Source organism: Xenopus laevis, chromosome 9_10S (assembly GCF_017654675.1).
Source record: "Xenopus laevis strain J_2021 chromosome 9_10S, Xenopus_laevis_v10.1, whole genome shotgun sequence".
Lineage (NCBI taxonomy): Eukaryota > Metazoa > Chordata > Amphibia > Anura > Pipidae > Xenopus > Xenopus laevis.
Genome location: NC_054388.1, coordinates 52,392,988 through 52,406,883, shown reverse-complemented (window position 1 = coordinate 52,406,883; position 13,896 = coordinate 52,392,988). Strand labels below are relative to the sequence as shown.

Here is a 13,896-nt window from a genome sequence, read left to right as displayed (position 1 = left end):
ACAATTTACATGAAGTTGCTTTTTTAGTGGTTGTAAGATATTAGTAGTTTTTTACTGCTATACTAATTTTGTGACTCATTTTTCATGACCAAAGTGCTAACTAGCTGTTCAGGTACCACTGGTATAGTCAGTGTAAAACTAACCCTCGATTTAGCACCCTACCACCTTGCGCTGTCCTGATTCCTCTTCTTTCCTTAGGTCAATTTGTAAATCAGGACTTTAAGTAATTTCAGTTGGGAATAGAAATCTGCCAAGAAATGCAATTTTCTGCTTTGTATGTGCACCAGAGGTTGCTGAAGTTGTTGCCCTAATCACTTGCCTTAGGTGTCTATATAGAAGTCTATATAGAAATACCAGCTCTGGCAGTATTCAGCTGGCCATACATGCTGAGGTTAATTAGGGTGCAAAACTTCAATTTGGTTAACAATTGGTTAACATTGGTACAAACTGGGCTGATCCCTCCCTGACCCAAGGGGCCAGTGCAGGTCCAGACTGAGATTCGAACTGCCCTTGCATTGAAGTACACAGAGACCGAAACAACTTCAATAGTGACTGCATATGGCCTGGATCTAGGGCCTGGTTGCTGTGTCAATCATAGGGAATCCTGCCCGGTTGGGAAAACCAGCAGGCAGTTTTGACCCTGGCAGCACTTCAAAAAACTGGGCTATCCGTTCAAAACCAGACAGGTGGCAACCCTACCTGGATCAGTGATTGGACCTAGGGTTGCCATCTTTGGCAGAGGCTAAACTCATACCTCCCAACATTTAGGAAACAGAAAGAGGGACAAAAAGATTTGGTGTGTGTAGCCACCACAATTTTTGTGGCCACCCCCCTAATTACCATATTCATTTTACATAATTTGGCAGGTTATGAAAGTTTTTTATATGTTATTACTGTTTTGCAAATGAAGGTGAATTGCCCTTTAAGCTGTGAGTGTTCGTTCTTATCTTATCAAACTGTTACAAAAGTATGTGAAGTATCTACTCTGGGCTGTCTGCCAAGACCCAATTAAGTTAGAAACTTTGTATCTGTTTCTGGTTGTTCAGTGCAGCAGATCCAAGAGAAACTCGTGATTTATCAGTATTAATCCGTGACAGCTCGTTGAGCTGTCAAAAGCGGGACTGTCCCGCTCAAAACGGGACAGTTGGGAGGTATGGCTAAACCCGATCAAAGGGGGCGGGGAAGATAGCATTGGGGGTGGGGCAGTGATATTGAGGTGGGCATGATGACATCAGAGGCAGGCACAATGACGTCGGTGGAGTTATGATGCAGGGGTGAGGTGATTGCACCCCTAAGACTCAACTGGCCAGATTTCTGCCCTGTTTTCGCAATGGTTTGAACTGGACAGAAGGTGTTGAACAGACAGCCCTTTTAAAAACCGAGATGTCCAGTTCAAGCCTATCTCTATCTATAGCCTGCCCGATGAGTAATTAATGTATGAGAAATCAAGACCAGAACAGGCCTTAGAAAACAGAACTGTTGGGGTCAATGTTATTAAAATGGAAAAAATATACATATATAGGAAGGCCGGTTTTTTTTTCCGAAAAGGTGGCAATACCTCCCAACTGCCCCTTTTTCGGAGGGACAGCCCCTCTTTTGACATCTCAACCCGCAGTCCCTCATTTGTACTGGAAAGTCCCTCTTTTCTCTGCACTGACAGCCAGAAAAAGAAACAAAGTTTTCTTACTTAATACTTTGTAACAATTTTGAGACACAAAAACACAGTTTAGATAAGGAGAAATATTTTCAAACTTTCATAACCTGCCAAATTTTGTAAAACAAACATGGTAATTAGGGGGTGTGGCCACAGAAAGGGGTGTGGTGCGTGTGCTGCGCTACGTGCGGAAAAAACATTTTTGTCCCTCTTTTTACTTCCAAAATGTTGGGAGGTATGCAACCCTAACATCTCAGATAGGTATTTGGCCTAGAGAGGCAATGGTGAGGCGGCCACATGCACATACCAAAAAGTTGCCAGTTTGAAGAGAACAGTTTTTATCAGCCAATGTGTGACCAGCTTTACACTCTAAGTCTAAGTGCAATAGTAAAGTCTGAGACCATTCACCTTAAGATTCACCTGTGCGGGAACAGATTTATGTTTAAACTTTACTTTTTTATTTAAAACGCGATATTAATAATTATATTCAGGCGCTTCTTCGACACATTACTACGTATACTATTGGCCAAGCCGCCAATTGGTCTTTTCTGTACCACCATTTAAACCTTCGTGCAGAACGCTCGTTTCCGGTTCTTGCGTTCCACGTCTCGCTCTGGTTTCTCCTCTAGCCTTCAGAGCTCGGCTGAAAATGTATGTGTAGGAGGCGGGGCGGTGAGTTGACACGTCAGACGGTTGCTGGGAGCTACAGTGTGAGGAGGAGGAAGGAGAAGAAGGAGAGTGAATGGAATGGTTCGGAGACCGAGTGTGCGGGAAGAAGAGGTGTAACACACAGACCGTCCCGTGAGGTTGGAAGGAGAGGCGAAAGCCGCTGAGGAGAACTCATGTAGTGCTTGGAGTCGGGGTACCTGAGGAACCTGGGAATTGCAAGGCTGAACCAGAGTGATGTAGAGTATATCCTGGCACATAGAGGACCGAGGGAAGTGCAGCTCAATGGAGAGTGGACTGAGTGGAGACGATTTTTTGTTAGAGAGGAATTTAAAAGTATTCCAATTTACGGGATACCTGGGAAAAGGGCAGTTGTTGGGGGGTGCAGAGTGAAGGTGTGGGGGAAGTAGATGTGATTTGCAGGGAGAACTGAGCAGAGTACAGTTTGTGGGTGAAACTAGTTTGAAGGGGAGGACAGGGACACTGGGCACAGAAAAAGGACAAGGGGAACCTGATATTGGGGGAGAAATTATGAAAAGAGTGTAGATTAAAATAGTAAATTAAAAGGGTGGCTTTAGGGCACAGGGTACTAAGAAGAGGGCAGCTCATAGGGAGACAAAGCCTGGTATTTAAAGCAACCCCCAGCTCCAGTTTAGAATTTAGGAGACCTGGGCACACACTGTGTTGAAATGACTATCCCAAACTGACAACAGAAGACCATTCTTCTACCTGCGACTTGGAGCCTGAGGCGAGTGTCCTCAGACAGTGCATTTGGACTTTGGTTGCAATGAGACTATCTATGTTTCTGTCTCTGTTGCGGCCCGCCGGGCCCGTGGTGGTGGGCATCTCATTAGGCTTCACTCTGAGCCTGCTAAGTGTAACATGGGTGGAAGAGCCATGCGGCGGAAGCCTGAGGTCTGGTGGGTCAGGAGCAATATCAGACGCAGTTAATGACAGGAGTAATGTCAACGCAGCAAGGAAGCCCAATTCAGTCCCTGCTGGCATGGAAAATGCTGAGAACTTTGAACCAAGGATAATTCCCTATACTCCGCCAGACCCCCAGAAAGTTCAGAAGAAACCAGTCCGGTAAGGTTTAGCCATTTATCTTGTACTCACTCAGAGGATGGCATGGTGTGTGCAACTAGGCTGCTCATATTTTGGCAATGTCGACGAGATATTGTTTTTAAAGGGGACATATTGTGTAAAAAAACAAGAATGTACCAGTGCATTTTACTCTTTTAGATATAGAAGGAATGTGCTTTAAAAAGTTGTGTTTCTGGTTACTTTATTGTAAATGTCTGCAAAAACCCTAATAATCCCTCCCTTCCACTTCCTGCTCCCTGAATTCCCAGGCTGTGCAGGGGAGCCGGCGGCTCTCAGCTCACTGCACTGAAGGAAAGGAACCAATCAGCAGCTAGCAGGACCTGATAGGGAACTGAAGCCTGTCTGTACTTGTGTGACTGCAGGGCTGTGATTGGCTGTCCCCCTCCTAATGTGCTTCTGGCAAGGGGCTATTTTTAAAGAAAATATAAATTTTTAGCACCACGTAAAAGCAACACCATATATATTACTTATACTTGCCTACAAAATTTGCGTTTTTTCATTTATCCTATATGTCTCTTTTAATCTCTACTGCTGATTTTACACAGTGCTTTATGTAAAATGTGTGAGACTTCACTGCTTTCCCTGCCTCAGTGAACTTTATAATGTTGGGGAATTCTCATTCACCCTTTCATTGCTAGGACTGGAGGCAATGTGGTGGCACTTCACTAGACCAGTACCCAGAGCTGGTGCATTTTCAGTAAATAGGAGGTCTGAGGTTAGGCTAATGTCACACTAGGCTGTTTCTTGGTCTGCATTAAAGGGGTTGTTCACCTTTAAATTATCTTTTAGTATGATGTAGAGCAGGGGTCCCCAACCTTTTTTACCCATGAGCCATATTCAAATGCAAAAGGAGTTGGGAAGCAACACAGTCGTGAAGAACGTTCCTGAGGTTTCCAAATAAGGACGGTGAATGGCTATTCAGTAGCCCCTATATAGACTGCTAGCCTACAGGAGGCTCGGTTTGGTACTACACCTGGTTTTTATGCAAAGAAAACTTGCCTCCAAGCCTGGAATTCAAGAATAAGCACCTGTTTTAAGGCCACTGGGAGTAACATCCAAGGGGTTGGTGAGCAACATGTTGCTCACAAGCCACTGTTTGGGGATCACTGATGTAGAGAGTGATATTCTGAGACAATTGGTTTTCTTTTTTTATCATTTGTGTTTTTTGTTATTTAGCTTTTTATTCAGCAGCTCTCCAGTTTGCAATTTCAGCAATCTGGTTGCTAGGGTCCAATTTACCCTAGCAACCACGCATCGATTTGAATAAGAGACTGGAATATGAATAGAAGAGGGCCTGAATAGAAAGATGAGTAATACAAAGTAGCAATAACAATACATTTGTAGCCTTACAGAGCATTTATTTTTTAGTTGGGGCCAGTGACCCCCATTTGAATGTTGGAAAGAGTCAGAATAAGAAGGCAAAAAAATTCAAAAACTATAAAAAAAAGAAAAAATGAAGACCAATTGAAAAGTTACTTAGAATTCTAACATACTAAAAGTTAATGTAAAGGTCAACCACCCCTTTAAGCACGGGCCTAGAAAAAGTCCTGTGCTCATTATTCTTACAGGCCAAGAAACAGCCCAATGTGGCGTTAGCTTTAACAATTATAATCACAGGTCTAATAAATTGTGCTCCCAGTTATTAACCTCTTTTATGTCCTGTAAACTCAACGATATAGCAGATACCATTCTGAGCAGAAGAAAAAGGAATTCATTCAGTGAGGTCTAACAAGCAGGGCCCTCTCTTTCTTCAGTAATGTGTGTTTGATTTATATATGCTTCTATTCTACTGCACTGATTTCAGACCACAACTAAAACTTGTAATTAGAGAACAGAGAGCAAATGCTGCTGCTTTCATGTTTTATGCTCTCACAAAGACCACAAAAAGCAATTGTTATCGGATGTTTTACTTTAAGCCTTTTCATTTTAACTTTAAAAAACTTAAAAGGAAGATGTTTGTGGCCAGTTTTCTGGGCATATTTCACTGTCACTCCAGGTCTCCCACTGTATACAGACAGTTAATTTGCTCCTGATAAAACTGTCCCTTGTGTGTGTTTGACTGTGATAGGGGCATACTATTGTAAGCTCCACTGGGGCCAGGACTAATGGAGATAATGTATAATCTCTGTACAGTTAGGCAGAATATTTTGGCTTTATAGAAATAACAGAAAAAAAATCCCTAATCTGAGCCTAAATAGTGATGTGACTCTAGACAACTGAAAAGAACAGAAACAGTAAAAAATGTGTTTTTTTTAAAAGAAATAGATAATATACTTTTACCCTGCACTGGTAAAACTGGGATGTTTGCTTCAGAAACACTACTATAGTTTATATAAACAAACTGCTGTGTAGCCATGGGGGCAGCCATCAAGCACATGAGGCATGGTAGATAACAGATAAGCTATGTAGAATCCCATTGTATACTACAAGGCTTATCTGTTATCTGCTGTGTATCCTGTGCCTTTTCTTCTTTGTTAGCTTTGAATTGCTGCCCACACAGCTACCCAGCAGCTTGTTTATATAAATCATAGTATAGTTTCTGAATCAAACACACCAGCTTTAAAAGACTTCCATTTTTTTGTTGGTGTTACTGTAAGTGACAATGTTCGGTTCAAAATTAATGGAACCAGTCAGTGTGCCAGTCACAGGGGCCCTTCATTCTTACGTTGCAGTGCAATATCCTCACAGATCCAAAAACATGTTGCCTTGCAACCAAATGGCTGACTTATGGTGGAATTTGGTTGTTTCACCAGAAATATCGCTCATGATTTTCTCATGATAAACAACCATATACTTTAATGCTAGTGAAGAAATTTTACTCATGCTCTTAGACATCGACATACAGACAGTCACAATGTGCGCTTTATAAAGACATTTCCCGGATGAGGAGCACAGTAGCAGAATTAAATATCTCCGGACAGTATAAATAAACACTGTATAATGTATCAGAGATTGTTCAGCATTTATATTGATCCCTTCTAAAGGGAATCTTACAATATATGGTCCCTGCCATGCACAGGTATTAAAAAATTGGAGCTCAGTGAATAAAACCATGCAAGTATAAGGAGAACTCACTGAAAATAGCATTAAAGTTGAACCCATCAACTGTTTTAGTACCAAACACTGTATTGACCAGCAGAAAGTGAAGGTGTACCAAGTTTTAGAAGTATACAAGGTTATTTAAGGGGCAAAAATTTCACATTGACACTCTCCTAAGCCATCTTTTTTTAATTTAAAGTCACTTGACATCGAGGTACAGATTTATCTAGTATTGTACTGGGCAATCCAGAATGATTCCCATGAGTTTTAAATTTAATTTTTTTTTCCTGTTTATTATTTTTATTTATCACTCTCGGGAACCAATTGTTCCAGCACAGAAAACAAATTGTTAGATATATAAAATATATTTTTTACAGAGTAGTAACCATCATTGCCACTCAGATAAAAAAAACAGCACTGATATATCAGTCTGGAGGGGTCTGAATTTGGTGTGCCAGGCTCGGCTTTTGGCAAAATGCTCTCTCCATCGAATCCTTAGTGGAATTAAGAGACAGCAGCCAAAGTGAAAGAGAGGCCACATGTATGGGATATGAATAAGCAGATTAAAAGTTAAAGGGTAGAACATGATATTATAACAATAAAGAGAAAAGCAATGTATAAATTGTTTAATGAAAAAGTGGGTGACATGTCAGTGGTTGCTGTTCTGCATCTGCATCATTAGTTAAGAGATGATCTGGTGTGTGGTTTTTCTAGCTGGCACAGAGTCTCAGTCTAACTGAGTTGTAATTCCAGGCAGTTCTGACCCTCATACTGAATGCTTATACAGTTTTGAGTGTACGTGTCCTTTCCCTTACTGTGCCCCTTGCAGATGTATTTATTAGACTTGTAGCCCCCCTCACGCTCGCTCAGTTTCACTTCAGGAAGTCATTTCAGAGTAATTTACTTGTGATGTTCCTTTAAGGGGGTCCAATTGTGTTGACTCCTTCTGTAGATATAAGTGCTTTTTGAAGGAGCTGAGTTACACGTTGCCTTACCAGACCCCCTCGCTGGCAGTTTGTGAGCAGCTGGGATGCGGCAGCATGTTCTCACATTATCAAGGGACTTTCTTGGAATTTAAGAGCTAACCTCTGTACCTCATCAAGCAAGAAGTTAATTATAAGTCAATGAGGAGGATTTATATTGCAGTCTGTGTGATTCAGCTGAAGCTATTGGCCTCTGAGAGCCTCACCCTACATGGCTTTGCAAGTCCTGGCAGAAACTGAATATTGTTCCACTTTATTTCTCATGTTTTTCATTCATTTCACCACACTAAACTCTGAAATTTGTGGATGTTGAATTGAACATCTTGCAGCTTTTGGACCTCTGTCAGCCAACCGACTCTTTTTAAGATATTCTTTAATGTAGATTTTTTTTTTTCAGGTAAACTGAATGAATACCTGCAAACCTTTTAGTCCACCTTACCATGATTGTTTTCTTGGCCTTTATTAGCATTGAACTTTAATAAACAACCTGCCCCAATCCTCTCTGGTGTGTGTTGTCTACTGCAGAGCACAGAAAGTTAAAAATAAATACTGTCTTAAGACAAACATCTGTCTTGTTGCATTTAATAAGTAAATGTATATGTTCCAACCCCGAACTTTCTCCGTGTGTCTTCCCATCCGCTATAATGAAAAGTCGCCTGCGCTAAAGCACACGCGGCACTTCGTTTTCTGAATTTGCCTCACGAGGAAACTTCGGACGACTTCGGAAAACAAAGCACCGCATGTGCTTTAGCGCAGACACGAGGAGGCAGTTTGGGAAGATTATCGCCCAGAAGAAGAGGCGATTAGTCACCAGGTGACAAAATCTCCCTGAATCCTCATGTAAACTATACCTAATAAGGCAAAACAAGTTCTGTGGAGCCATTAGAAAAGTTGCAACTGACAAAATGGGCCAATTCCAATTGATCCTGGTGCACACAGTGAGCCGCTGCTGTCCATGATAATGAGTCAAAACAGCACCATGGGCAACGCCCTCAGTGCTCTGTGTTTCATGGGAACATAGTACAAGGCACACAGTGATAGTAATAACATAATGCTTTGTTGTTTTGGCAGGTACATACCTATCATGCCCATGTACAACCGTTTTAGAATTTGCTGTTACTCTAGAAAATCAGGACAGTTCACTTAATACTTGCACAGACTTTCTGTAGCTGTTAGTTAATACCAGCAATTTCCATGACTGCAAGTTACTTTACTTTTTATCCATTGACCTCTTCTCATTGCAGTATAATTTTTTTCCTGCTAATTAGACCATGCTTTGTATCCTGCTAATACCCTCACATGCAGAGCCCCCGGCACATCATATTAAGATATTGACAAACTAACTCGCTTATGTTACTCTACATCAGGGATCCCCAACCTTTTAAACCTGTGAGCAATATTCAGAAAAAAAAGCAGTTGGGGAGCAACACAAGCATGAGAAAATTTCCTGGGGGTGCCAAATAAGTGCTGTGATTGGCCATTTGGTAGCCCCTATGTGGATTGTCAGCGTACATTGAGGCTCTGTTTGGCAGTGCACCTGATTTTTATACAACTTTTATAAGAGCTTTTATACTTTTATAAACTTGCCTCCAAACCTGGAATTCAAAAATAAGGCCCTGCTTTGAGGCCACTAGAAGCAACATCCAAGGGGTTGGACATGTTGCTCATGAGCTACTGATTGGGGATCACTGCTCTACATAGATACAATGTTGTCCTTGTTCAAGGGCCATCAGAACAGAGGAGGTCCAGAGGAGATCCAGTTAACCGTATGTTTTTTGGATTGTGGGAGGAAACCTGCACAGATATGAAACAAACATAACTTTTCTCTGGGATAAATATAGTTTAAGTGCTTTACTTTGTCTCTTTTGAATGGATGGATTATCTTATAGTACTGAGACTGCTTACTGCCACTTAACCAATGCACCCATTGTGCATATCTTGTCTTTGTGGGAAATACCTCACTATTGCATTCCCAAATTAGTGTCAAAGAGTAGGAGGATTGTATATTACATAGCCATTTGAACTTTATGTTGGTATTTTTAGCACATTTTGGGTGGTGGATGTTTTTCTTATAATATCTGAAATCTGTGATCAATCCGTTGTTTAACCACAAACCACTAATTCACAATGTGAGTCCCTTGGCTGTTAGCACAAGTTTATTGTAACAACTAAAAATTGTTTGGTTGAGAGAACAGGTTACACTGATTTCCGTGGTGAAACAAACTGCAGAACAATCCAACAACAGTTGTTTGCAGCATCATATCATTTTAGGGCAGGTAATTCCTTAATATCCCTATAATAAAATATTTTTTTCCACAAGGTTCAAGTCTTTTTACAGCATATTAATTTTACCCTTTTAAAGTCATTGAAAAAACAAAATCTACCAATCTGCAAGTTCTCCACCAGTCACCAAGTACTCAGTGCACATAGATCCAAGGCATTTTTGGGTTTGTTGTACTTTAAAGCTGTCCTACTGTCCACGTATCTTTCAATAGTCACCACAAAACTATAAATCCCAGGGCAATAATCGCACAGATATGAGTATAATCATTAGCAAGGATATTGAATCATTAGAATTTTTTATGTGCCTTGTGTGTTTATTGACATTCTTTGCTTCATGGGTACAGTTTTACTCATGTGTTTACTCATGTGCTTTGTTTAAAAAAAGTCTTGTACCTACCAAAAACCTATGGCAGTGAAGGGAAACACAATAATTCTATTGTCCTCTGTTAGGCAAGGGGTGGGCTTGTAGGAGGCATTCCTTCCATTGAACATATTTTATCTCTGTTTGTGATCTAGTGTACTTGCTACAAAGTTTTTTTTATAGCAGTCCAGGGCCTGGGAGTGCCATCTTCTCCATTATAACTAACTCCTTTCAACACACAGGAATATGAAGAGGAAAATGCTATATAGTCTATCAGTTTGAGTTGTCCTGAATGATTTGGAACGGCTCCTGCTTTTGACGCCAGTAAGAAAATTTTGCTATTTGACTAAAGGCACACTCATTCTTCTGAAGCACTGCTGTAGGACATACATTTGTATGGGGTGTACTTAGAACTGTGTGTGAGTGTATCTTATCCTTGAAAACACACATAATGTCTTAGCAGAGACAATTATGCCTATTGTCTATTTTGTAGCTGTGAAGTAGCTGCTACTAGTAGCTCCGTGTGTCATTGCCCTTAGGCTGTCCGAGTTCTGTTTATTTTGCCAAGACAGATCAGTGCTATTCAGTTATGCGTGCATGTGCCCGAATCAACCCCCCAATCGCCCACAATTATTTGAGCTACTTCTGGCAACAAACAAAACAATGCCTCTCCAACTTCGGGCGACTTCAGAATATTTTGGTCACCAACGATTTACAGAATAAATAAACTTTTTTTTCTATCTTTTATAGAAAACCTTTTTTACCCGTGAGTCACATTCAAATGTAAAAAAGAGTTGGGGAGCAACACAAGCATGAACAAGTCAATTGGGGTGCCAAATAAGTGCTGCGATTGGCTATTTGGTAGCCTCTATGTTAATTAGCAGCCTTTACTTCGCACTATACTTAGTTTTTATGCAATTAAAACTTGCTGCAAAGTCTGGAATTCAAAAATAAGCACCTGCTTTGAGGACACCGAGAGCAACATCAAAGTGGTTAGAGAGCAACATGGATCACTGCTCTTAATTGTCCCCTAGAATAACCTACCATAGCCCAGCATTCATCCTTCTGTGGTTTCTGCATAATCAGTTGAAATCTCCAACTCATTTCATTTACTTCCTGGTCTAGTGTGAAGCCCCACCTCTTCCCTTCTGAGATGAATCTTTTTTGTACATTTTAAAGAATAACTTAGTAAGCAGTAGCTTGTACAAGACCTATCAACTAATAGATGAATCATCCCAACTACCAACCGCAGTTACCGAGTTCTGACTCTAGTGTACTTGCGTGCATCTGTGCACGGTGGTTAGATTGCAAGCTTTATTGTGGCAGGGAGAAACTAATTGACCTGTTATGCAATGCATTGATAAACAAGAGTATAACACTGCAAATGGCAATGAAACCACCCTGTAAAAAATAAATAAATGAAAATACATAATTAACAGAAGGAACGCTTGCTTTAACCTACTCATTAATCAAAAATTCCATAAATGTAAAATGTCCCAAATATAAATTCCCTTTTAGGATTCCAGTATGATAATATGGCAAGACTTGGGACCAAAGAAATCAAGGCTCAGGACTGGAAACCCTGTTCACTACACAAGTGAGTCTCCTTAACAGAGACAATTCTAAGTCTCTCTATGGCAGGGTAATTTCTGGCTATTAGCAGCATCAACAAGTAGCGGCTACAAGCAGCACCATGTATCATAGCCCTAAGTGATTGGAACAGCAGGAGAAGTTTCAATCCATTAACAGATAATATTTTCCAACATGTCTGATCCCTGACCGATAAACATAGAATTGGTGGAATCGGTGGGCTGCTATGATTGGTATATGTGTGGCCAGTTTCACTGAAAGTAGGGATTTACCAAATCCAGTATTTTGGGATTCATCCAAATCTGGAGTGCTCCATAAAGGATTCAGATGTAACCCTATATTTAATGTGCGATAAAGGGCTAAACAGAACCATGCTCACAGCATGCTGAAAAAATTAGCGATTTTGTTTTTGTTTGTGTGGCAAAAGTCGTGTATTTTTAAAGATTTGGATTCGGTTTAGCCAGGCACTTGTATTTTGCTGAATCCAAAAATGAATCCTGGATTCAATGCATCTCTTATTGAAAGTGAGAGGCCCTTGTCACTCTAGTTCTGCAGATGCTTCCCTATACTCTGTTGTGTTGGTCAACTGAACTGTGACCAGTGCAGTTATAGCACATTGTTCAAAGTTTGCAATTCAGTAGATTCCAATTTGGACAGATGAACAGAAGATCAGACAACACTTCCTAAGGACATGAAGCAGATATGGGACAGTGATTTGTGAGTACTGAAAAAAACAGTACTGAGATGGAAATATCTGGGGTGAGTGCTAGGGATTTGCTTATTAAAACTAATTTGCCTGGTCGCCTCTTGGCAGAAATCTTGTGGTGGTGGTGGTTCATGTAGATGACTGTGTTATTGTTCTATAATTAATTGCTCTTGAACCCCAGAGCTACTGTTCTGAAACATGACTTGCAGGTCTGGCTTGGAAACAGAGCTTTATGTGCAGCTGGACCCCCAGATTGTTTCATTATTGCTATCATTGATAGAGAAAACTTAAAAGGAGGCCTTGAATGCCCCCAAATGTATGTTCAGATCTTTGCTCTCCATTAGCAAGCATAAAACTTTCACAACCATTCAAACCTGACATTAGAGTGTCCGCATATGGGAAGTAACTTGTTCCACATGTTCTCTGAATGTTCTGTCTGTGTGTAGGGGTTTAACCATGCTTATCCCTGGCAGTGAACATATATGTTTTTCACACTAGCGAGGTGCACTACTGATCAGCATTATTGGGGTCAGTCTAACACTAATCACCATGAAAGGCAGGCTCATTCAGTCTTGCATCAAAGAAGAACAACTAATATAAAAACTTAAATATTTGACTTGGCAGAACCACCCTCAACCTTGCCAGGCAGGGTAACATGATTATAACAGTCTTTCTCCCTAAATTCTGGAATTTGTTCCGCAATTCCTCCATTGTACCTTTTCCTGGTTTGGATTCCATTATGGTGGGCTGCACCTGGGCAGCGGAAGACCTAGGTTCAGATTTACTAATGTTTGTGTGATATAAAAGGAGGGGAGAAAGGCTGCCTGCCTCATCCTACAACTAGAAGTAACATCTTCTGAGGGTGGGTGTAAGTTGGAAAAGGAAACCAAGAAGATTATTCTCACGACTAATTTATCTACCGGTTACTCGCCCAAGACCTACATTTTCTGCAAGGTACCCAACCCCTTGAAGAACTCGAGTCTGAGAGTTTTATAGTTTGGTTGCCCTCCCCTTTTCATACTAAGTATAATGTTTACAAGGCTCACCCATACGCTGCAGTATCATGTATCTGTTCAGTATCAGTTCCAAGGTGGTTTGAGGGCAGAACCCAATACTGAGAAACTGAGAAAACTGGGTCAGATAGGAGCCATTTCCTTCTCCCTCAATGTCCACTCTGCCTTAAAATGCTGGGTGTACCTGAGCAAATTTATATCCTTATTGTGGAAGGCACCTGAATATCAGACTACTCCTTCCCCCAATAACCAGTAACCCTCCTGAAGAAATGCTGTGCTATTATCACAATTTAAAAAATAGCACTTGAAATTACTCTGGTTCTGGTGGACACACTATAGTTCTTTTAATTGTTAATATAGTAAAACTGGGCATATATTCCAATATGGCAGCCAGCTGTGTTGCATCTTGTCCAATATCTCTGCATGACCAGGGTACCAAATAGCCTGGGAGTTGCACTGAAATATATTGATCTTTCTTTAGTCTGTCCTCAGTTTAA

At 40.8% G+C, this 13,896-nt stretch overlaps 1 protein-coding gene across 1 annotated transcript in view; it reads left to right on the top strand.

Annotated features, from left to right (window-relative positions):
• The first annotated feature begins 2,266 nt into the window (after positions 1–2,266).
• The window catches only part of chpf.S (chondroitin polymerizing factor S homeolog), a 30,399-nt gene continuing 18,769 nt past the window's right edge, over positions 2,267–13,896 (top strand). The window contains exon 1 of the mRNA XM_018238694.2: positions 2,267–3,406. Coding sequence (XP_018094183.1) covers positions 3,108–3,406 — 299 coding nt within the window. The 5' untranslated portion in view covers positions 2,267–3,107. The remainder of the gene's footprint in view (positions 3,407–13,896) is intronic.